At 45.9% G+C, this 26,137-nt stretch overlaps 1 protein-coding gene across 3 annotated transcripts in view; it reads right to left on the bottom strand.

Annotated features, from left to right (window-relative positions):
- LOC139565695 (transmembrane and coiled-coil domain protein 3-like) overlaps positions 1-26,137 on the bottom strand; it is a 66,018-nt gene that overhangs the window by 2,793 nt on the left and 37,088 nt on the right. For all 3 annotated transcript variants that reach the window (XM_071386198.1, XM_071386199.1, XM_071386197.1), the window contains 4 exons: positions 2,325-2,480; positions 2,118-2,225; positions 1,283-1,959; positions 32-167 (listed from right to left, as the gene is read on the bottom strand). In XM_071386198.1, the coding sequence (XP_071242299.1) occupies positions 32-167; positions 1,283-1,959; positions 2,118-2,225; positions 2,325-2,480 (1,077 nt within the window). The remainder of the gene's footprint in view (positions 1-31; positions 168-1,282; positions 1,960-2,117; positions 2,226-2,324; positions 2,481-26,137) is intronic.

The raw sequence follows: 26,137 nt of genomic DNA, 5'->3' as shown, positions 1-26,137 counted from the left end.
TTTGTAGATCTCTGTGTGTGTGTATACATACCTGGATGTCCCTAGCTCTCTCGTAGGCCTGGTAGGCCACCTTCTCCTCGATGCTGGCCAGCTCCTGCTTCAGGTTACTGGTCTCATGCTGGTGCAACTCTGTCAGGTCATTTAACTGGTCCTCTAACCGCTCAAACCTATTAGGGAGCGGGAGAACGGGGGGGGATAGAGAGAGAGCAGGGGGGAAAGAATGACGAGTCTTAATATTGAATGCACAGCTTCAATTCCAAAGCAAACCTATGTGTCCATCTCTTCCTTCAACAATGTGTGTGTGTGTTCTCTGTTTGTGGTGTGTGAAGCATTATCTACATAAGCGTGTTGATACATCAGCCCTAAATTGACAGTATCAACAGCCAACAATATTAAAAACAAGATTATGGTTCAAGGTTGGAAAAAGTGAAGCAGGCCTAGATAATCATAAAGTGAAACAGCTTGAACGATGGTGGTCTGTATGGAGGATGTTGTTGGTGCGTCTGCATGGAGGATGTTGTTGGTGCGTCTGCATGGAGGATGTTGATTGTGCGTCTGCATGGAGGATGTTGATGGTGCGTCTGCATGGAGGATGTTGTTGGTGCGTCTGCATGGAGGATGTTGTTGGTGCGTCTGCATGGAGGATGTTGATGGTGCGTCTGCATGGAGGATGTTGATGGTGCGTCTGTATGGAGGATGTTGTTGGTGCGTCTGCATGGAGGATGTTGATGGTGCGTCTGCATGGAGGATGTTGTTGGTGCGTCTGCATGGAGGATGTTGTTGGTGCGTCTGCATGGAGGATGTTGTTGGTGCGTCTGCATGGAGGATGTTGTTGGTGCGTCTGCATGGAGGATGTTGTTGGTGCGTCTGCATGGAGGATGTTGTTGGTGCGTCTGCATGGAGGATGTTGTTGGTGCGTCTGCATGGAGGATGTTGTTGGTGCGTCTGCATGGAGGATGTTGTTGGTGCGTCTGCATGGAGGATGTTGATGGTGCGTCTGCATGGAGGATGTTGTTGGTGCGTCTGCATGGAGGATGTTGTTGGTGCGTCTGCATGGAGGATGTTGTTGGTGCGTCTGTAAGGAGGATGTTGTTGGTGCGTCTGTAAGGAGGATGTTGTTGGTACGTCTGTATGGAGGAAGACTCATGGGGAGAAGTGTCTGAAAGATTAGGTTATTGTATACCCAGAAATGAGGGTGTGTTTGTGCTTGTGTGTTTTTGCTTGCTGTATTGATTTGTGTGTGTGGGTCTGTGTGTGTGTATGCCATTGTGTCTGCACCAACCTGTATCTCTCCTCCTGCAGCGTCTGTGTGATGAAGCTGTAGTCTCTCTTGAACTGGCTTTTCAGTGACTCCATGTCCTCGGCCAGCTGTGCCTGGGCCTCCCTAATCTCCCTGACCTCCTCCAGCACCTCCCCCAGCCTCCCCTGAGAGTCCGACCTCCCCGGCCCACCCCCTGACCCCAACCCCGACCCCCCCGCCGGGTTCCCGTTGGAGTCGGCCGACACAGAGGTCCCCGTGGAACATTCGTCGTCGCTGGGGTACTTGGCCTTGGCAATCGTGGTGGCGCTGCCGCTCAGTGCCCGGGCCCCGCCTTCCGCCTGGAGCCCCGCCCCCGTCTCCATGGAGCTCTTCATGTGGGCAATGTTGTCGGCGCTGCCGAACTTGTTGCGGATGAGGTTGGCGAACTCCCGCGACTTGTTGAAGAAGAAGGGGGGCGAGAGGGAGACCCCTGGGCCAATGGTCTTGACCTTGTCCATTGCTGGGTTGCGCACGCTGGCCGAGCTGACGTCCCGCAGGCTGCCGTCCTTTTGGCCCTCCTTCCCCCCCTCTCCCCGGGCATCCCTGGGCGGGTGCTTGGCCCCGTTGGCCTCCTCCTTCATACGGCGGTGGTACTGCTCCAGCTTCCTCTGCAGCTGGGCGATGCTGTGGGCAGACTTCTGGTTCTTCTTCTCAAACACCTGGCAGACCCACAGGAGAGGCAAAGGGTCAAATTAAAGATACTGCTATAATTGCTGCATTTTCTTTAAAAAGTGGCTTGTAAACATTCAGCGCACTTGGCAGATGCAGTTATATAGCATCATAAAAGGAGAAATCAGTGGGATGTAATTGGACTGACCTGCCGTATGCGTGCCACCTGCTGCTTGTCAGCGTTGTTGACCAGTTTGAGGTACTCTGCCACGTTCTGGTCCCTGGCTGTCTGTTCCACCTTGATCTGCTCTGTCACCTTGGGGGAGATCAACGAGTCAACACAGAGACTAACACACAGATGGGCCAATGCTCTCGCTCTCTCTCACACACACGCGGACGCAACACACACACTCACCTTGAGTATCTTCTGCTGCAGGCTGTCGATGGCCAGACGGCCCTTAGTGAAGTCCAGGCCCACGCCCCCGTCAGACACCAGGTTGGACTCTGAGCCCCCCCGCCGCATCGGTACCGGGAGGCTGAGGATGTTGTTCCCATCACTGCCGCACTCCGCCTGGACACACACACACACAGAGAGAGAGAGACAAACACAGAGACAAATAGAGAGCGAGACACAGAGACAGACAGAGAGAGAGACACAGAGACAGACAGAAACATGTAAGATATTGAGAATGTCACTTCAAAGAGAATGTTTTCAATTCAATTTACACTAGAGTAAATGACTCATGTATGTCTGATAGGACAGTATGAGCTCAGCCAAGTTTATGGTGAATCTCATAGCAACGTATAGTTAGTAAGATAGATATTGATCATTTTATTGAGTGGTAATTGTTTTATCACACGGTAATACATCATCATAATCTCATCTCTTGTAATGTAAACACAAGCTCCATTTCTAGGACTGTCTGTGTGTGTGTGTGTGTGTGTGTGTGTGTGTGTGTGTGTGTGTGTGTGTGTGTGTGTGTGTGCGTGCACTTGTGCCTGCATGCGCACATTCTTGCGTGGCCGTGCGAGTCTGTGCGCCCTCTAACCCATTCCCCAGTCTGTGTGCCCTCTAACCCATTCCCCAGTCTGTGCGCCCTCTAACCCATTCCCCAGTCTGTGCGCCCTCTAACCCATTCCCCAGTCTGTGCGCCCTCTAACCCATTCCGGCATTGAGAAAAATAACTGGATAGGAGGAAAGGACAAAAGACGCATGAAAGAGAGCTCCAAGTCTCCTCTCTCTGCAGACTTTAATGGCTCTACTGAGTGGCTAGGGCAGTTGGTGGCCTCTGGGTTTACAGGCGCAGCCTCTGATGCAGAAATGGCTTTGACTGTTAACTACAGGGACAGAGGATGATTACGTAATAAACCAACCTGAGATGCCTGCAGTACAACTGGACTGTCTGTAACCTGACTATATAACTACACTGTTACCTTGGCAGCCAGCAAACACACACACACACACACACACACACACACACACACACACACACACACACACACACACACACACACACACACACAAGCATAGCCAGCTTGTCCTCATCTATAATTTACAGGGCAGAGTCAGGGCCCTTTATCATGTCCAAAAGTAACTGATGAGATTAATAAAGCAGGCAACAGCAGCTTTAGCCTACTGGTTCACACATCACACGTCACACCACTCTCACACACACACACACACTTCCAATTACACCATACTCATTCACACATACACAGCCTGTCTCCCTCTTCCCTTCCTCTCCATCCTCAGATTCCCCACCCCTCCCTCTCTCTCCTCTCCATCCTCAGATTCCCCACCCCTCTCTCCTCTCCATCCTCAGATTCCCCACCCCTCCCTCTCTCTCCTCTCCATCCTCAGATTCCCCACCCCTCCCTCTCTCTCCTCTCCATCCTCAGATTCCCCACCCCTCCCTCTCTCTTCTTCATACACAGATTCCCCACCCCACCCCTCCCTCCCTCCCTCTCTCTCTCTCTCTCCTCTCCATCCTCAGATTCCCCACCCCTCCCTCTCTCTCCTCTCCATCCTCAGATTCCCCACCCCTCCCTCTCTCCTCTTCATCCACAGATTCCCCACCCCTCCCTCTCTCTCTCCTCTCCATCCTCAGATTCCCCACCCCTCCCTCTCTCTCCTCTCCATCCTCAGATTCCCCTCTCCCGCTCTCTCTCTCCATCCTCAGATTCCCCACCCCTCTCTCTCTCTCCATCCTCAGATTCCTTACCCCTCTCTTCTCGCCATTCCTCAGATTCCCCACCTCTCTCTCCTCTCCATCCTCAGATTCCCCACCCCTCTCTCTCTCGTGGTGTACGCTCAGCTCATTTCCCACTCTCTCTGAGTGCCAGTTAACTAGGTCTCCAACCCCAGACAAACACTATCCTGTAGCACTCAGGCCCAGCACACAGATGGCCCCACCAGTCAGTAACCAGGTTATTCTGCCTGGGTCAGAACCTACACCCACACACACATTATCGAGTCAGCGTGGCCAGAGAATTAGCTGACCCTTACATGACCCCCAACAAGCCCGAGGGATGAGGAACAGCAAGCGCTGACATGTTGTCTGTCCAATCTATGACACACAGACACAGTACACACCACATCCTGCCCACCTCATCTAATCTAGAAGATGGGGGAGATTCAAGTATGGTAACTAACATTGTTTTGGAGTCTCATAGTCAGTATTCCAAACACGTACAGTCTGAGAAAGAGAACAGACACAGACACCACATAACACACACCATATGCCACAAATGTACATATGGGATGTGTTGTGTTTTAACTGTCCCCGGGTCAATGCTAAACTCAGGTCAGTATTTATCCTCTAAACCGGGCTGGTATTAAAGCCAGTCAGATTACAATTTCACATGTGTTGTGCAGATCGGTGCACACACACACGCGCACACACACACACACCAGCATGTGCCCTCTCCCTGAAAAAGAATGTATCTCACACTGCAACACAACAACCCATGGTGAGGCAGGCAGACACACCGCAACACAACAACCCATGGTGAGGCAGGCAGACACACCGCAACACAACAACCCATGGTGAGGCAGGCAGACACACCGCAACACAACAACCCATGGTGAGGCAGGCAGACACACCGCAACACAACAACCCATGATGAGGCAGGCAGACACACCGCAACACAACAACCCATGGTGAGGCAGGCAGACACACCGCAACACAACAACCCATGATGAGGCAGGCAGACACACCGCAACACAACAACCCATGGTGAGGCAGGCAGACACACCGCAACACAACAACCCATGATGAGGCAGGCAGACACACCGCAACACAACAACCCATGGTGAGGCAGGCAGACACACCGCAACACAACAACCCATGATGAGGCAGGCAGACACACCGCAACACAACAACCCATGATGAGGCAGGCAGACACACCGCAACACAACAACCCATGGTGAGGCAGGCAGACACACCGCAACACAACAACCCATGATGAGGCAGGCAGACACACCGCAACACAACAACCCATGATGAGGCAGGCAGACACACCGCAACACAACAACCCATGGTGAGGCAGGCAGACACACCGCAACACAACAACCCATGGTGAGGCAGGCAGACACACCGCAACACAACAACCCATGATGAGGTAGGCAGACACCGCAACACAACAACCCATGATGAGGCAGGCTGACACCGCAACACAACAACCCATGATGAGGCAGGCAGACACACCGCAACACAACAACCCATGGTGAGGCAGGCAGACACACCGCAACACAACAACCCATGATGAGGCAGGCAGACACACTGCAACACAACAACCCATGGTGAGGCAGGCAGACACACCGCAACACAACAACCCATGATGAGGCAGGCACACACACTGCAACACAACAACCCATGATGAGGCAGGCAGACAGACGGCAACACAATAACCCATGATGAGGCAGGCAGACACACCGCAACACACACTGGCATCGGTGTACTGGATTTTGTCATAAAAACGTACAAATCAGAACAGAAGAAAAGCCAGAAACAAAGTCATTGTCTGGAGATGAACAGTTTTAAGAGGCTTCAGTTGGTGTGAAATTCATGACCAGGAGGTGGTAATAGGACGTAGGCTACTTGAGATTGTCAAACCCATTTAATAGGCCTAGCCCTAGCTAGCATAGATCTGTCCTATCAGTAGAAGGGCGATTCCACAAGTATTTTGTGTAGATCGTTGACAAAAAAATGACAATTAAATCTATTTTTATCTCAACAACAAAATGTGGGAAAAGTCAAGGGGTGTGAATACTTTCTGAAGGCACTGTATAAGTCTAAAAAGGCGCACAATAAGTGTGTGTGTTGTGTGTGTGTGTGTGTGTGTGTGTGTGTGTGTGTGTGTGTGTGTGTGTGTGTGTGTGTGTGTGTGTGTGTGTGTGTGTGTGTGTGTGTGTGTGTGTGTGTGTGTGTGTGTGTGTGTGTGAATGAGCTGATGATTGAGTAAAAGTAGAGATGGATGGAGAGTTGTAAAGAAAGACAGGGTGAGAGTCAGTGGATGAGAGAAGAGGCTGTCTTGACCTGTTTGTATTATGTGGGTTATAGCTTATAGCCTGGCTGATCTAACCCAGATAGGACTTTAACATCAAATCATACATCAACCATTCTGCATTCAAATCTATTTTGTTCCCATAGAAATGAATATTCACACACCACTCTGAGATGAATAGGCTATCCATTCTGACCCACATCAGACTGCAGCACACGCACTCTTAACCATTTGTGTGAGAGTGAGAGTGTGTGAGAGTGTGAGAGAGAGAGAAATTCACAATGAGACGTTAAAAACTATCCCCCCTAGCCGTCGCTCACAGGAACTGACCTCACAGTGGACCCGTCATGACCCCGCCAGCCATTCTACAACAGCATTACCCGACAGCCTAATCACTACGATCTAGGACATCACAGGCGCTCTGTGAGTTAAGTAACACTGTTGTGGTACCACACCTCTGGTTCTTACACAACCTGCCCACCAGCCACCTAGAGTATCCATACTTGAATCTGACACTGAGAAATCCACATAGCAGATCAGAGGGCAAGGTGGAGATACTACCATATTGCTTACTGTAGTGTATAGCAGAACTTCCCAACTCTTTCCAATCTACATGAAGTGCTAATGGACTACTATGGGTATAGGGGTTGTCTGTGGACTGCAGGGCCAGACAGGGTTTATACACTCTGTAGTGTTGAGCGTGATACAGACTAGCCTATCCTTGGTCATTTATAACACAGCCTCCTAAAAAAAAAAACACTGGAGAGGCCAGGCTCACTGCATCATTCTGTCAACCTGTGGCCTTGCAAATCACAGCACAGCACAGAATAAATGTGTTGCATACCTACTCAACCTGTATAACAATATATCGACCATTTAGCAGTTAAGTTCAGAACACTGCTCTATTCATCTGCTACAGCTCTACCACAAAGACCTGAAATATAGGACTTTTAAATGTTTTGATGTCTGAGACTGTCTGTCTGGTGATTGTTCTTCTTGGGTGTATATATAAATCATTGATTCCTGTCGTGTATTCATCCCCCTCTGGGCTACTAGTCTTCCTCTCCTCTGCTCCTACTTCCCACCCACGCCTGTTCTAGCTCCACTGTCTACTAGCCTACTGTTTGTCTGGTCATTGTTTTGAACTGTTCTGTCTGCTGTGCTGCCTCTTAGCCTGGCTAGCATTGTGAATGAAAAGAGGTCCCCAGACCGATGCTCGACTTGGACAGGAGCTCAGCGGAGCTAAGTACCGCTACTTTGAAATGTTTTACTGCTTGAGCTCGTGTTCCTCTTATAGAATATCAGTGAAAAAGTACTGTGGAGCTCCTGCGCCTAAATATAAACAGTGCCGGCACTCAAAATTAGTATCGGAACCTATTTCAGTCCAAGTCAAGCAATGCCACAGACTCGCCTGGTATGATTAAATAACAGTTTAAGGGCTGGAAATATTCAGTTGGTTGCTGGTCTGCGTTTGTGTGATGTGAAATTGTGTTTGAAGTGCAGCCAGTCAGAGCTCCAGGCTCGGTGGGGGAAAGGGGAGCAGCAGGAACTCTGTGTACCCAAGGAGGGCAGCCTATCTTGGGGCAGACGAGCTATCAGGACCCCTGGGGCTCCTCTGCAGAAGGTTGCGCCATTTCAACTGGGACAGATGCAACATTAAACATACACACACACTGCGCAAAGAAACACGCACACACACACACACACACACACACCCAGTAACCACTCCCTCAAGTGTATATCTGCATAGCATAATCCAGTTTAGTGTGAAGTTGTAGTTGATGAGTCGATTTGAGCAGAACCGGTTTTGACCAGATCCCAGACCCAAACCAAACTGATTCGCTCTGCAGTCTGCAAACCAGCACACACTTCAGGGAGAACCCCCCCCCCACACACACTTCAGGGAGAACCCCCCCCCCCCCCCACACACACACACACACACTTCAGGGAGAACCTCCCCCCCACACACACACACTTCAGGGAGAACCCCCCCCACACACACACACTTCAGGGAGAACCCCCCCCACACACACACTTCAGGGAGAAACACTCTCTCTCTCTCTCTATCTCGCTCTCTCTATGTGTTGGTGTGTGTGTGTGTGTGTGTATGTGTGTGTGTGCATGTGCCTGTGTCCTGCACGGCACCATAGAAAACACCCAGAGTCCTGCTCTTATCAGACTTTAGGAACATGTCAAAGACAAAGGAATTCTGATTACATTTATGGTCCTGCAGCAGCTTTACCTTTGGCTTTACACTCAACGAGCACTCACACACACACACATACTAGTAAATCAGGTCAACCCCTGGGCTGGGCTAATATAGGGCTGGGCTCCAGCAGTTAAACATATCTGGGTTACTGCTACATGCCCTGACCTGCAGTGCATACACTACACACACAGGTAACAGGTAACACAGGACAGGATATCCACAGACTGTACCATATGATGGAAGAGTGTTTATGGGATTTATGCTACACTGAGCTGCTCTCCTCTTGCCCACTCCCCTGTGTATGAGTGGAGAGAATCACCACTTGTATTTCCATATAACCGGCTAAACACTGAAGTGACAGAGGGTTAGGACGTGTGTGTGTGTGTGTGTGTGTGTGTGTGTGTGTGTGTGACCGTGTGTCAGGGAGTCATCCCTCTTGGGAAGCAGACTATCTTTGACAATGTTCCAGCAGAGAGAATGAGGAAGAAAACAAGAAAGAAAACAAAAAAGAGAACCAGAAAGAAAACAAAAGAAACAAAAAAACATGAAAATAAACAAGAGAACATGAAAAAGAACGAGAGAGACAGTGAGAAATAGAGATCAAAGTATGAAAACCAATTTCTAAGCTAGAGATAACAAACTCCTCCAGTTTCTCTCAGTCTTTTTAAGTGTACAGATAAATGATGAGCCTTTAGCGGGCCTGCAGTGGAACACATCAGCCCCAGAGGTCTCATTAGCACCGACTTGGACGCATCCCGGAGAGGAGTATGTGTGTCTAATTAATCATTTAGGGTTGTTTACCAGGCCCCGAGCAAGTAGAGCACAACCCTCAATATCTCACTGCTTAGGGCCAAGTACATTAACACACACTCGTATAGAAACGTAAAGAGGGTAGAGTCCCCAAAGCCATGCCAAGGACTGTGTCAGCACTCAGATGGAGGGTGATGGAGAGAGAGAGAGAGAGAGAGAGAGAGAGAGAGAGAGAGAGAGAGAGAGAGAGAGAGAGAGAGGAGGTGAAAAAAGAGAAAGATCCATCCTAGAAAAACCAATAGACTGTTAAGGGCCCAGTGTGGTCAAAAACTAGATTTTCCTATTTTATATTTATTTCCAAACTATGAGGTTGGAATAATACTGTGAAAATGATGTTAATGTCCTTTTAGTGTAAGAGCTGTTTAAAAAGACCGCCTGGGGGGGACAAAATGGCGCCGTAGAGAGAACACTGTGTTTCAGCGAGCTCCCGTGGCATTCGTAAATTTATATTCTTTCATTAATCTCCTAGCTTGAAAAAGTGGTAGAATTGGCTAAATAAGTTATCCTGCAATGAGTCTTGACGGTTATTTCTCAAAAATCTCCGACAACATGCCCAGCAGAGCTACTAAGAACTCGACCAAAACCACCATCCCTGTAGATGTGCAGGAGGAGCTAGCTTACGTTAGCGAGGCTAGCACCGTTGCGGATCCAGGCACAATGGACCTGGTGATTCAAAAGATGACGGACAACATTACTAAAGTGATCGATGTTAAGATAAGAACGGTCTTGGAAGCAATAGCAGGCCATTCAGCTGAATTACAGAGGGTGGTCAAACGTGTCGATGAGGCGGAAGGAAGAATCGCTACAGTGGAAGCCTCAACTACATCTATGGACACTAAGATGAAAGCACTTGAGAAACAGGTGCGCGAAATGGCGGAGCACATTGACGACTTGGATAATCGAGGACGCAGATGCAATATTCGTGTTGTGGGACTCCCGGAAAATTCTGAAGGGACACGTTCAGTAAAATTTTTTGAGGAATGGATCCCTGACTACTTACAAATGGACACTAAGGCTGGTCGTGTGAAGCTGGACAGAGCTCATCGCTCTCAAGCACCGATACCCGGTCCCAACCAGCGCCCACGGCCAGTGGTTATAAAGTTCCACAACTTCACCGACAAGCAGCGCGTTATGGATGCGGTTAGAAATATCGGCTCTGACGGTAGTCAACGTAAAGGTCCAAAGGTCTCATTCTTCAATGATTACTCCACAGCGGTTGTACGAAGACGCAAAGGGTTTGATGAGGCGAAGGCTCGACTCAGGAGAATGAAGATGGACTACGCACTGTTGTACCCGGCCACATTGAAGATTATGGTCAACGGATCGCCTAAGAAATTCTCCACACCTGAAGAGGCTGCTGCGTTTATTGACTCTCTCGGGTAAATAACTTTAAGCTGCGCCGCCGCAGCATTGGATAACTTTATTATCTTATTTGAACCTGATCATGAAACAGTGGTGTGAGCTCTCACATGCTCCGGTTCAGTAATATTCGTATTTTTATTATTTTTCTTGCTAAAGTAACTGCCGCTATAGCTCAGGCTGAGATATGGGTGAATCTATATTGGTGCCCAGGCTTGGTTTTAGGTGGAAGAGCCTCAATCTTCATATATTGATTTTCATTTTCATATGTATAAAGGACGAGGCTATTGAGTGGCAATGCAGACTTAAGAGTCTACATTGGAAAGTTGAAATCCCCTGCATGTTAGCTAGTGGGAAAACCCCCTTTTGGATCTTTACATGTTTAATTTTTGGGTTTAGTATAGTTAGAGTTCAGGGTTCATATCGTTTGTTTATGCTCGGTGAGATAGAAGAGAGTTCAACACATGGAAAAAGGTACCACCCCATTTTTACAGTGGGATTCAGTCTGAATATGAAACGGTCAAAGTGCAATGGCAGGTAATACACTGCGTGTATGTACATGGAACATTAGAGGGAGCCATAATCCCATTAAAAGGAAGAAGGTACTGTCTTTTTTGAAAAAAGAAAATGTTGATATTGCCCTGTTGCAAGAAACTCATTTGGATGATAAGGAACATCTGAAATTACAACAAGGGGGGTTTGGTCAAGTGTTTTTCTCATCATTTACATCCAGAAGTAGAGGTGTAGCAATTCTTGTGAAAAAGAACTTACCACTTAAGGTCTTGAATTGTGTGAAAGATAAATCTGGTCACTTTGTTATAATTAATGGTACTTTACAAGGGCAGAGCATCTCCATAATGAATATTTACTTCCCCCCTGCCCACCCCCCTGATTTCCTCACCAAGGTATTTCTAGACTTTTCAGAATTAAACTCAGACACTGCAGTGGTTGGAGGAGATTTTAATTGTTTGTTGAACCCCCTTATTGATAAGTTTCCCAGCGGTATAGCTTCACTCTCCCCTCGAGCTAAGTCACTTAAAGCTATTTGTGATGATCTGGGGTATGCTGATGTTTGGAGAACTTTTCACCCCTCCAACAGAGAGTTCACTTTTTTCTCTGCACCTCATGGATGTCAGACTAGAATAGATTACTTTTTTATGCCCAGGACGTCTTTGCAGTCTGTTTTATCTGCTAGGATAGGAAGCATAGTCATATCTGATCATGCGGAGGTGATCCTGGACATAAAACTCAACGGGGCATTCAATCTGTCAAGACATTGGAGGTTGAATACAACCATCCTTAAAGACCATACGTTCACATCATATTTTATTACAGAGTTTAAAGCATTTTTCTCTATTAACTCTCAATCAACAGATAATCCCTCGCTCCTTTGGGAAACCTGTAAAGCGTACGCCAGGGGTCTGATTATGTCATACACAGCCACTAAGAGGCGGAAAAAGCGTGAAAAGCAAAAAAGGTTAGAGGGTGAATTAGGAACTAAAGAGAAGGACTACATTAAAACTCCCACTCCTGCCCTATTAAAGGAAATATCAGTTCTTAGATCAACGTTGGACTCTCTCCTAACACAGGACGCTGAAAAGAAAATGGGATTTGTCAGGCAAAAGCTATACGAACATGGCGATAAGCCAGGAAAGTACTTGGCGTACTTAGCTAAAAAGAGAGCTGACTCACAGTCAATTGCTACTATTACTGATTCGGATGGCAATCATTTATATGAAAATAAATTGATAAATGACTCATTTAAGAAATTTTATGCAAATCTTTATGCCTCAGAACTGCCAAATGACGCACCCAAATTAATGGAGAATTTCTTTTCTAAGATTGAGCTCCCTACTATCTCCGAAGACCAGAGGTCTCTCCTTAATGCCCCTATTACCGAGGAAGAGATAATGTTCGCAATTAAGAATCTGCAAAACGGTAAGGCCCCAGGACCAGACGGGTTTGGTAGTGAATTCTATAAAGAGTTTCATGGCCTGATCCTTGAGCCATTGCGTGATATGTTTAACCACTCATTTTCAAATGACCAGCTCCCTCAAACGCTGAGGGAAGCCAACATATCACTTATTCTCAAAAAGGGAAAATGTCCAGAGTCTTGTTCCTCGTACAGACCAATTTCCCTTCTGAATGTGGATAGAAAATTACTTTCTAAAATTCTAGCCACAAGATTAGAGGACTCACTGCCACTAATTGTGAAAGGAGACCAAACTGGCTTCATTAAGGGCCGTAAGTCGTGCAACAATGTCAGGCGGCTTCTTAATGTAATTCAAGCCTACCAACAAAGTGCTAGGGATGGTCTTGTGCTCTCCCTAGATGCTGAGAAAGCATTTGATCGTGTGGAGTGGTCTTACCTACTCTTTGCTCTAAATAAATTTGGTCTAGGGGACAACTTTATAAAATGGGTGAAAGTTTTATATGAGGATCCTCAGGCTGCTGTCCTTACTAATGGGCTAAGGTCAAATAGCTTCTCTATATACAGAGGTACCAGACAGGGCTGCCCTTTGTCCCCCCTCCTATTTGCACTCGCTATGGAACCACTGGCTGAGGCCATCAGGGTAACGCCTGCTATACAGGGGCTGCTCATTGGTGATGTTCACCATAAAATAAGCTTGTATGCTGATGATGTCCTGATATTCATCTCTAATCCCGAGACCTCAACTACATCTCTTATTAATATTATTCAATTATTCAGCGAATTCTCAGGCTACAAGATTAACTTAACTAAATCAGAGGCTATGCCACTTGGTAGCCTTCACTCTGTACCTAATACTTCTCCCCCCTTCCCTTTTAAATGGTCTCCCTCAGGCTTTACGTATCTGGGTATATTTGTAACTCCTAAATTCCAGCAAATGTACAAAGACAATTTTGTTCCCTTGTTTGATACAGTAAGACAGGATCTGGAGCGCTGGAACTCTCTCCCGATTTCTTGGTTGGGTAGAATATCCCTCTTGAAAATGAACATTTTATCTAGACTACTTTACCCAATCCAAATGATCCCAGTATTACTCTCCAATAAGGTAATAAAGGATGTAAATGGATGGCTAAGTTCCTTCATATGGAGTAAACGCAAGCCAAGGCTTAAGATGGCAATATTGCAGCTGCCAAGTTCTATGGGGGGCTTGGATCTGCCCAATATCAGGTTCTATCAGTGGTGTGCCCACCTATGTTATATTTCTGATTGGATCACAAACGATGACTCCTCTATTTGGTTAGACATTGAGACTTCTCTTTCAAAATACCCCTTACAGGATCTTTTATTTTTCAGAAGTTTCAAGTCTGTAGAAGATCACTGCAATAATCCTATTACACTTAACACACTCAAGGTGTGGAGGTCAGTTCGGCGCTTCCTGGGAAGGTCCAAACTGACCTCTGCTCTTACCCCAATTCTTAACAACCCAGATTTTGGTCCAGGATTGCTGGATGCTGGCTTTAACTCTTGGCTTAATAAGGGCATACGCAGACTAAATGACTTATTTGCTGATAAGATTCTATTGTCATTTGAGCAGATGGTGGAGAAATACCGACTCCCAAAGCAGGACTTTTTCCGCTTCCTACAAGTAAGACATTATATTGTGAAGAGCACCACCTTAATTGGTAACCCTGATATGTCTGTCATTGAGAGAATGCTTTTCTTTCCACAAAGGAAAATGTCTGTAAGTCTGTTTTATGATGCTTTAAGGTCCTTTCCTGCTGTCGATACACAGAGGGTGAAACAAGTGTGGGAGAAAGAATTGTCTGTGACTATTGACGAAGAGATGTGGGAGGACATTTGGAGATATGCAAAAACAATATCTATATGTAATCGTACTAGAGCAATCCAATTAAGAATAATACACCGATTGCATATATCCCCAAATCGCAGACATGCCTTTAGCCCCTCTTCCTCTTCTCCTCAGTGTCTTAAATGCAAAACTGATACAGGCACCCTAACACATTGTTTATGGTCATGTACCAAAATACAAAGATACTGGTCTGGTGTTCTGCAAGAAATTGAAAAGATCCTAGGGGTTGATCTAGAATTGGACCCAGTTTCTTTACTGTTGGGTCTCCCTAGTAGGCATGTTACTTCTGTGAGTAAGAGGAGGCTTTATAACATCCTTACCTTTGCTGCAAGGAAAAACATCCTTTTACGGTGGATTAGTGATAAGGTTCCTTCTATTAAAGATTGGCATAAGATACTTTTTGAATGGGTGCCTCTGGAATATCTGACATGTACATTGCATTCTAAAACAGATCAGTTCTACAAAGTGTGGGAACCCTATCTAAATTACCTAGAACCTGAGGTATCAGCTATTATGCTGCAAGGATTCTCTTAGAATGGTGGTGATCTATGTATTCAGAACTACACTGTATGTTCCATGTGTGGAACCTAACTTCTTAGTTTAAACCGAGCTTTTTTGTTTAATCTCTGTTTGTAAGTTTGTTTAAAATGTATGTATTGAGAGACGCAATGATGGGGATAGGGTGAGAGAAGCGGGGATAGGAAAGTGGTGTGCGTATGTGTGTATAGGTATATGTGTATATATATATATACAGTGGGGAGAACAAGTATTTGATACACTGCCGATTTTGCAGGTTTTCCTACTTACAAAGCATGTAGAGGTCTGTCATTTTTATCATAGGTACACTTCAACTGTGAGAGACGGAATCTAAAACAAAAATCCAGAAAATCACATTGTATGATTTTTAAGTAATTAATTTGCATTTTATTGCATGACATAAGTATTTGATCACCTACCAACCAGTAAGAATTCCGGCTCTCACAGACCTGTTAGTTTTTCTTTAAGAAGCCCTCCTGTTCTCCACTCATTACCTGTATTAACTGCACCTGTTTGAACTCGTTACCTATATAAAAGACACCTGTCCACACACTCAATCAAACAGACTCCAACCTCTCCACAATGGCCAAGACCAGAGAGCTGTGTAAGGACATCAGGGATAAATTGTAGACCTGTACAAGGCTGGGATGGGCTACAGGACAATAGCCAAGCAGCTTGGTGAGAAGGCAACAACTGTTGGCACAATTATTAGAAAATGGAAGAAGTTCAAGATGACGGTCAATCACCCTCGGTCTGGGGCTCCATGCAAGATCTCACCTCGTGGGGCATCAATGATCATGAGGAATGTGAGGGATCAGCCCAGAACTACACGGCAGGACCTGGTCAATGACCTGAAGAGAGCTGGGACCACAGTCTCAAAGAAAACCATTAGTAACACACTACGCCGTCATGGATTAAAATCCTGCAGCGCACGCAAGGTCCCCCTGCTCAAGCCAGCGCATGTCCAGGCCCGTCTGAAGTTTGCCAATGACCATCTGGATGATCCAGAGGAGGAATGGGAGAAGGTCATGTGGTCTGATGAGACAAAAATAGAGCTTTTTGCTCTAAACTCCACTCGCCGTGTTTGGAGGAATAGAAGGATGAGTACAACCCCAAGAACACCATCCCAACCGTGAAGCATGGAGGTGGAAACATCATTCTTTGGGGATGCTTTTCTGCAAAGGGGACAGGACGACTGCACCGTATTGAGGGGAGGATGGATGGGGCCATGTATCGCGAGATCTTGACCAACAACCTCCTTCCCTCAGTAAGAGCAAAAATCCAGAAAATCACATTGTATGATTTTTAAGTAATTAATTTGCATTTTATTGCATGACATAAGTATTTGATACATCAGAAAAGCAGAACTGAATATTTGGTACAGAAACCTTAGTTTGCAATTACAGAGATCATACGTTTCCTGTAGTTCTTGACCAGGTTTGCACACACTGCAGCAGGGATTTTGGCCCACTCCTCCATACAGACCTTCTCCAGATCCTTCAGGTTTCGGGGCTGTCGCTGGGCAATACGGACTTTCGGCTCCCTCCAAAGATTTTCTATTGGGTTCAGGTCTGGAGACTGGCTAGGCCACTCCAGGACCTTGAGATGCTTCTTACGGAGCCACTCCTTAGTTGCCCTGGCTGTGTGTTTCGGGTCGTTGTCATGCTGGAAGACCCAGCCACGACCCATCTTCAATGCTCTTACTGAGGGAAGGAGGTTGTTGGTCAAGATCTCGCGATACATGGCCCCATCCATCCTCCCCTCAATACGGTGCAGTCGTCCTGTCCCCTTTGCAGAAAAGCATCCCCAAAGAATGATGTTTCCACCTCCATGCTTCACGGTTGGGATGGTGTTCTTGGGGTTGTACTCATCCTTCTATTCCTCCAAACACGGCGAGTGGAGTTTAGAGCAAAAAGCTCTATTTTTGTCTCATCAGACCACATGACCTTCTCCCATTCCTCCTCTGGATCATCCAGATGGTCATTGGCAAACTTCAGACGGGCCTGGACATGCGCTGGCTTGAGCAGGGGGACCTTGCGTGTGCTGCAGGATTTTAATCCATGACGGCGTAGTGTGTTACTAATGGTTTTCTTTGAGACTGTGGTCCCAGCTCTCTTCAGGTCATTGACCAGGTCCTGCCGTGTAGTTCTGGGCTGATAACTCACCTTCCTCATGATCATTGATGCCCCACGAGGTGAGATCTTGCATGGAGCCCCAGACCGAGGGTGATTGACCGTCATCTTGAACTTCTTCCATTTTCTAATAATTGTGCCAACAGTTGTTGCCTTCTCACCAAGCTGCTTGGCTATTGTCCTGTAGCCCATCCCAGCCTTGTACAGGTCTACAATTTATCCCTGATGTCCTTACACAGCTCTCTGGTCTTGGCCATTGTGGAGAGGTTGGAGTCTGTTTGATTGAGTGTGTGGACAGGTGTCTTTTATACAGGTAACGAGTTCAAACAGGTGCAGTTAATACAGGTAATGAGTGGAGAACAGGAGGGCTTCTTAAAGAAAAACTAACAGGTCTGTGAGAGCCGGAATTCTTACTGGTTGGTAGGTGATCAAATACTTATGTCATGCAATAAAATGCAAATTAATTACTTAAAAATCATACAATGTGATTTTCTGGATTTTTGTTTTAGATTCCGTCTCTCACAGTTGAAGTGTACCTATGATAAAAATGACAGACCTCTACATGCTTTGTAAGTAGGAAAACCTGCAAAATCGGCAGTGTATCAAATACTTGTTCTCCCCACTGTATGTATGCGCAGATATGTGTAGGCGGGTGCCGTATTTTTTTATTATTATTATTTTTTTTTGCCTTGTCTCTGTTGTTGTATCTCTTTAATATGGGTGAAAATTGTGAAATTCCAATAAAAATACTGTAAAAAAAAAAAAATAAAAAAAAAGACCGCCTGATATTTCAGCCTGTTTTGGTGGGCTGGAGTTTTGGCCTGACTGGTGACATCACCAAGCGGTAATTAGTTAATAGACCAATAAGAAAGAGAATTCCAAACCTCTCTGACAATAAAAGCTAGTTTTCCCCTCCCCACAAATTTTTGGGGGAGCAATTGTCATTGAAAACAATCACAGTAAGGTATTTAATTGTTACCCAGAAATGAGTTGATTGATATTGAGATGGACCTTTAACATCAATTTACAAAATGGAGAGCTCTACTATGACTAAACAGCCACCCAGAGAACAATACACACGCACTAACTAAAACACTGGCGGATAAATAAGGCTACACAGTACACAGACATCGAACAACACACGCACAAATCCGGGAACACACTACTCCTGTAACATATGGGAGAGGTAAGGCTGGGGGGTGTGTGTGTGTGTGTGTGTGTGTGTGTGTGTGTGTGTGTGTGTGTGTGTGTGTGTGTGTGTGTGTGTGTGTGTGTGTGTGTGTGTGTGTGTGTGTGTGTGTGTGTGTGTGTGTGTCGGGTGGGGCAGGACCTCCACCAAAAAAGCCTGAAAAGATGTAATCCTCTCCTTTCTGTAATCTGACATTTCATCTCTTTTTTTTCCAGAGCCAAGATTACCCAGCAGCCACCACCCTCAACAAACACACTCGTTTAGATGGAGAGAGAAGAGGATAGAAAGAGAAGGATGAGCACTTTGAAATGGAGAGAGAGAGGTGGGTGAGGATAAAGAGATGGAGATAGAAAGCGAGAGAGGGATGAGGGGTGGCTATAAAAAGAGAAAGAAGTGAGGGATGGATAGAGTAGGAGAAGAGTTGAAGAAGTGTAACCATGTAATCTTATTGATTTAGGCCTAAAGAGAGAGAGAGAGAGAAAGAAGAGGGATAGATAGAAAGAGAGTAGGAGAAGAGTTGAAGTATAACAGTGTAATCCTGTTGTAATGTAGCTTCATTAAATAGTATCCGCAAAACACCAGTCTCAACGTCAACAGTGAGGAGGCGACTCCAGGATGCTGGCTTTCTAGGCAGAGTTTCTCTGTCCAGTGTCTGTGTTCTTTTGCCCATCTTAATCTTTTATTTTTATTGGCCAGTCTGAGATATGGCTTTTTCTTTGCAGCTCTGCCTAGAAGGCCAGCATCTTTCTTGGCAATTTCTTGCATGGAATAGCCTTCATTTCTCAGAACAAGAATAGACTGACGAGTTTCAGAAGAAAGGTCTTTGTTTCTGGCCATTTTGAGCCTATAATCGAACCCACAAATGCTGATGCTCCAGATACTCAACTAGTCTAAAGAAGGCCAGTTTTATTGCTTCTTTAATCAGAACAACAGTTTCAGCTGTGCTAACATAATTGCAAAAGGGTTTTCTAATGATCAATTAGCCTTTTAAAATGATCAACTTGGATTAGCTAACACAAACGTGTCATTGGAACACAGGAGTGATAGTTGCTGATAATGGGCCTCTGTACGACTGAAAGATTAGTGGAATCTGTGTGGGTAGCTGGACAGGTAGGATGACTGACAGTGAAGGTGAACCGGTGGTCACGGGTCAGGTGACAGAGGAATGGATGAGACTGAGGCAGGAATTCCTTTAACCATAAAGTGGTATATTTACTGGGTAGTCTGTGCTGCATAACAAAGCAAACAGAATAACATGTATCCAATCAAATTCAAAAATCACAAAGATCAAATCATAACAATCATTCATTATTAACATAATTAGGTAATTCAGCAATTCAGTTCATTAAGAAGTTAATAGGAATCATCATTGAGTCATTTAGGCTCGTAACTATTCATCCTAATCATGAGAAGAATAATACAAATAATTCAATCAGTGATCGGTTATTCAATCTATAATCCCCATTAGTTTGATATCAGAATTGATCAGTTCAGCAAACAATGACGTTTCATATTTAACCCTTTCAAGCTTGTCTTCATACAGTGGGGAGAACAAGTATTTGATACACTGCCGATTTTGCAGGTTTTCCTACTTACAAAGCATGTAGAGGTCTGTAATTTTTATCATAGGTACACTTCAACTGTGAGAGACGGAATTTAAAACAAAAATCCAGAAAATCACATTGTATGATTTTTAAGTAATTAATTCGCATTTTATTGCATGACATAAGTATTTGATCACCTACCAACCAGTAAGAATTCCGGCTCTCACAGACCTGTTAGTTTTTCTTTAAGAAGCCCTCCTGTTCTCCACTCATTACCTGTATTAACTGCACCTGTTTGAACTCGTTACCTGTATAAAAGACACCTGTCCACCCACTCAATCAAACAGACTCCAACCTCTCCACAATGGCCAAGACCAGAGAGCTGTGTAAGGACATCAGGGATAAAATTGTAGACCTGCACAAGGCTGGGATGGGCTACAGGACAATAGGTAAGCAGCTTGGTGAGAAGGCAACAACTGTTGGCGCAATTATTAGAAAATGGAAGAAGTTCAAGATGACGGTCAATCACCCTCGGTCTGGGGCTCCATGCAAGATCTCACCTCGTGGGGCATCAATGATCATGAGGAAGGTGAGGGATCAGCCCAGAACTACACGGCAGGACCTGGTTGTACATGTCATTTCATTCCATATTAACCACATATCGATGGCATGATTGGCCTGTGATGATCTGTAGGGCCGTGATCATTGACCATTTACATTAAACAATAGGTTTGAAGTGTGCACTCCAAGGGGCGCGCCGCGGTAATAACTATAAACAATAACTGATGGCCCACTCTCCCGATCGCAACAGATAGTTCAGATGAAAAGGTAACAGATGAAAAGGTAACAGATTCGGTGGATTTATGGACGCACTCACACAACACAGACCGTCCATCTTTGGAGTTCTGGTGAAGAACACGTCGTACTGCGCAGCACACGGGAGACACAGGACACACGTGTCAGAGCTCTTAGGAAAGCAGTTTACCGACTTGGCGTCCACATGTGAAGATGTGTCAGTGGAACCAATGGGCAGATAATTGATCTAGCTTGCTCTCTTTAACACACACACCACTCCCCTGTGTGTTACGTAATCTACACTGATCTAGTCAACTCAATCTGTGAGCCTGGCTGTGTGTGTGTGTGTGTGTGTATGGTACAGTAACTGAATAGGGCAGATAATTGATCTAGCTTGCTCTCTTTAACACACACACCACTCCCCTGTGTGTTGTGTGTGTATGGTACAGTAACTGAATAGCACTGAATGTGTTTGTAGGTACAGTAGATTTCACACTAATCTGGTGGAATTAGCTCGCTGATATGAACCAGCTGTATTCCTGTGAGTGTAAATCGGGGGGGAGGGGGGCAGCTGAGGGGAGGACGGCTCATAATAATGGCTGGAATGGAGTGTAATGGATGGAAACCAGGTTTTTGATGCCATTCCATTTACTCCATTCCAGCCATTATTAGGAGCCGTCCTCCCCTCAGCAGCCTCCACTGGTGTGAATAGGCTGTGTGTGCACGGACACAGTCAGCAGACTAGTGTTTAATGCTTTATAATGTGACAGCTGGGCTGTATGGCCATTACTTGAGTCGATATTATGGCCGGCAACAATTTGCATCGTCACATAAGCTTCTTCAGGTAGAGATTGGTTTCATAATGATTGACTAAAAAGATCCAGTCAGCTCGGAGCCTGTGGTATATAATGTTAAAACAGCTCGGTGATACAGAAAATCCTTTTGATGAGTGAGTGCCTATGTGTGTGTTAATCCGAGGCTGTGTTACTCACTATACCCGGCATCTCTGTTGGTTTGTTAGTGCGTGTCTGTCCACTGTAGGCTTAGCTCACGCTCAATCCCTAATCCAAAACACACACACAGAAAGAGATCCACAGAGAAGGGAAGATAGAGGGATAGAGAGAAATACCTAAAAAGATTCTGCCAACCTGGTCCAGATATGTATAGCTTCAGCCAAGTCTTCTGACTAGGAGAGGAGAGGGGCCGCTAGCTAGTAGCTACTTTAGTGTATTAAATCAAACCCCTGTTTGCTCTGACTAGATTCCCTCTTCATCTCTTCCTCCTCCAACACGCCACTCTGCCTGAGGGCTCTCTCTCTCTCTCTCTCTCTCTCTCTCTCTCTCTCTCTCTCTCTCTCTCTCTCTCTGTCTCTCTGTCTCTCTGTCTCTGTCTCTCTCTGTCTCTGTCTCTGTCTCCCTGTCTCCCCGATGGCTATAAGTCTGTCCTCATTCCCAGAGATCCTAGCCCAAACACCATGGATAACCCATATCCTACCCACCAACTCACACATCTCAGGGCGAGTCCATGAATACGGTACAGAGACAGACAGAACAGTTGATGTCGCAGAGACAGGACAAAGAGAGAGACAGAACAATTGATCATGCAGAGACAGCGTAAAGGGAGAGAGAGACAGAAAAGTTGATGTCACAGAGACAGGATAAAGAGAGGGAGAGAGAAGCTTTAGAGCAACACCCCCAAAGTGAATAAATGCCTTTGAGCATCATTCATGCACAGAGACATCAGAGCGAGGAGAGAAAGGAAGAGGGAGAGAATGGGGAGCATAGAAAGAGATATCAGCGGCAAAGCCTGTATAAGATTGGGGGGGTGGGGAAGGGGTGAGACTCCTGTGGTTGCCCTGACAACAGAAGGGAATGACAGCTGCTAGGCTACCCCTCACCATAATGGCCAATGGAGCGTCTCAGAGACTAGGGACCAATAATTAAATACATTGAGGCCTTTCCTCACCCTCCCACCCTCTCTCTACCCCTCTCCCTCCTTCGCACACAGAGGTAAGACCGAGCTAATTTCAGTGATTTGTGGTGATTGGTGATTGGACAGTAGTATGAGGTATGTGGGCTCTCTGATTGAGATGGTCAGATAAGGCAGGCTCATTGTAGACATTAATACTGTATGCATCCAGACTGAAACAGTGTCTGTGTAGCATGGGAAACAACTGCAACATTAAATTAGAACTCAAGCGCTTGTTCCCTTGAGGCTAGCTCATTTAATCACCTATTGTAGAACTGTTGCCCTGATTGTTTTTTTATTTGGTCTGAGAGCACACAGTTTTTAAATCTAATATTTTTTTTCTTTAAAACAACAACAATACAAAGACAATACTAATGTTGGCGCTCTGGTCAGTGGTTGCGCTCGCCCCACCCGCCCCGAGATGCCGGCAAGGCCCCGCTCATAACCACCAGGACCAACAGACACCTCTCACAGCATGAAACCAAAACACAAAACATAAATAGTGAAACACAAAACATACAATAATCCCATCCACACCCTCACCTCTGATTGGAGGACCTCAAACATTTATACTGTACATTTGTGTATACAATTATTCCAATCAATTCCACCTTCAGACAGCCACAGATAAAGCCGTCTTGCCCAGTAAATCACCGTTCTACCATTTCCTCTTCTGATATATCCCTCCATTCTCCCATTGTGTCTCACTAGGAACCTCCCCATCATTCTCCCATTGTGTCTCACTAGGAACCTCCCCATCATTCTCCGATAGTGTCTCACTAGGAACCTCCCCATCATTCTCCCATGGTGTCTCACTAGGAACCTCCCCATCATTCTCCCATGGTGTCTCACTAGGAACCTCCCCATCATTCTCCCATAGTGTCTCACTAGGAACCTCCCCATCATTCTCCCATAGTGTCTCACTAGGAACCTCCCCATCATTCTCCCATTGTGTCTCACTAGGAACCTCCCCATCATTCTCCCATAGTGTCTCACTAGGAACCTCCCCATCATTCTCCCATAGTGTCTCACTAGGAACCTCCCCATCATTCTCCCATTGTGTCTCACTAGGAACCTCCCCATCATTCTCCCATAGTGTCTCACTAGGAACCTCCCCATCATTCTCCCATGGTGTCTCACTAGGAACCTCCCCATCATTCTCCCATGGTGTCTCACTAGGAACCTCCCCATCATTCTCCCATAGTGTCTCACTAGGAACCTCCCCATCATTCTCCCATAGTGTCTCACTAGGAACCTCCCCATCATTCTCCCATTGTGTCTCACTAGGAACCTCCCCATCATTCTCCCATAGTGTCTCACTAGGAACCTCCCCATCATTCTCCCATAGTGTCTCACTAGGAACCTCCCCATCATTCTCCCATAGTGTCTCACTAGGAACCTCCCCATCATTCTCCCATTGTGTCTCACTAGGAACCTCCCCATCATTCTCCCATTGTGTCTCACTAGGAACCTCCCCATCATTCTCCCATTGTGTCTCACTAGGAACCTCCCCATCATTCTCCCATGGTGTCTCACTAGGAACCTCCCCATCATTCTCCCATGGTGTCTCACTAGGAACCTCCTCATCATTCTACCATGGTGTCTCACTAGGAACCTCCCCATCATTCTCCCATGGTGTCTCACTAGGAACCTCCCCATCATTCTCCCATGGTGTCTCACTAGGAACCTCCTCATCATTCTACCATGGTGTCTCACTAGAGACTTGAACCTCCCCATCATTCTCCCATGGTGTCTCACTAGGAACCTCCCCATCATTCTCCCATGGTGTATCACTAGGAACCTCCCCATCATTCTCCCATGGTGTCTCACTAGGAACCTCCCTATCATTCTCCCATGGTGTCTCACTAGGAACCTCCCCATCATTCTCCCATGGTGTCTCACTAGAAACCTCCCCATCATTCTCCCATGGTGTCTCACTAGGAACCTCCCCATCATTCTCCCATGGTGTCTCACTAGAGACTTGAACCTCTCCATCATTCTCCCATGGTGTCTAACTAGAGACTTGAACCTCCCCATCAGCAACATTTCTGCTGAAATTGCCCCAAAAATTTACATTTTACCCAGGAGCACAATTATATTTCCTTTTGACTGACTGTGGTCCTTCAAATCCCCCAGAAATACAGTTTGCAGGTCCAGCAGCACCCTGACATTATGGCATAACAACCATTCCTGGACCCGACTCCAAAAACAAGCCAGCGATGGACAGCACCAAGAGAAATTTGTAAGTCGCTCTGGATAAGAGCGTCTGCTAAATGACTTAAATGTAAATGTAAATGTAAATGCTCTACTAATTCTCTTTCCGCATGGCAGAGTCTGCACCGGTCTGACTGTTGAATAACCCATATTGTCACGATCGCCGTCATCGTGGAAATGACCGGACCAAGGTGCAGCGTTGTGAGCGTACATTTTTTTTTATTATAAATGTCGCCAACAAAACAAGAAACAACAGAAACGAACGTGAAGCTTACTAGGGCTATACAGGCCACTAACAAAGACAACTACCCTCAAAATACAAAAGGAAAAAAGGCTGCCTAAGTATGATTCCCAATCAGAGACAACGATAGACAGCTGTCCCTGATTGAGAACCATACCCGTCCAAAACATAGAAACACAGAACATAGAGTTTCCCATCCGAGTCACACCCTGACCAACCAAACATAGAAAATAAAAAGATCTCTACGGTCAGGGCATGACACATATACTGAGCATTCTGTTTGTAGCGAGAATTAAATATAATAGCTTAAATTGAAAAGAACAAATGAATGCATCAATTGTTGTTTTGTACTGTATATCAGCTCATAATCCCGATGCCATGGTATTGGGGCATAGGAAATCTGTTCCCAACTATCTTGAATTTTATGCGGCATAGTTGTCAACCCTCTTGACCGTGAAACTGATACATTTCACAATTTATAATACTATTTTTAAGCCATTTATGATTTTTTTATTAGTGGCAGACAAATTATACTGAACAAAAATATAAACGCAACATGTAAAGTGTTGGTCCCATGTTTCATGAGTAGAAGTTAAAGATCCCAGAAAATGGCCATACACACAAAAAGCTAATTTCTCTCAAATGTTGTGCACAAATTTGATTACATCCCTGCTAGTGAGCATTTCTCCACAACACAAAGCCACAGATGTCTCAAGTTGAGGGAGAATGCAATTGGCATGCTGACTATAGGAATGTCCATCAGAGCTTTTGCCAGAGAATTGAATGTTAAACGAATTCTGATTGGCTGGGCCTGGCTACCCAGTGGGTGGGCCTGGCACCCAAGTGGATGGGCCTATGCCTTTCCAGGCCCACCCATGGCTGCACCCCTGCCCAGTCATGTAAAATCCATAAATTAGGGCCTAA

Source organism: Salvelinus alpinus, chromosome 37, assembly GCF_045679555.1.
Source record: "Salvelinus alpinus chromosome 37, SLU_Salpinus.1, whole genome shotgun sequence".
In the NCBI taxonomy this organism is placed as follows: Eukaryota; Metazoa; Chordata; class Actinopteri; order Salmoniformes; family Salmonidae; genus Salvelinus; species Salvelinus alpinus.
Note: the sequence above shows the minus strand (reverse complement) of the source record. Positions and strands in the feature narration are given on the sequence as shown.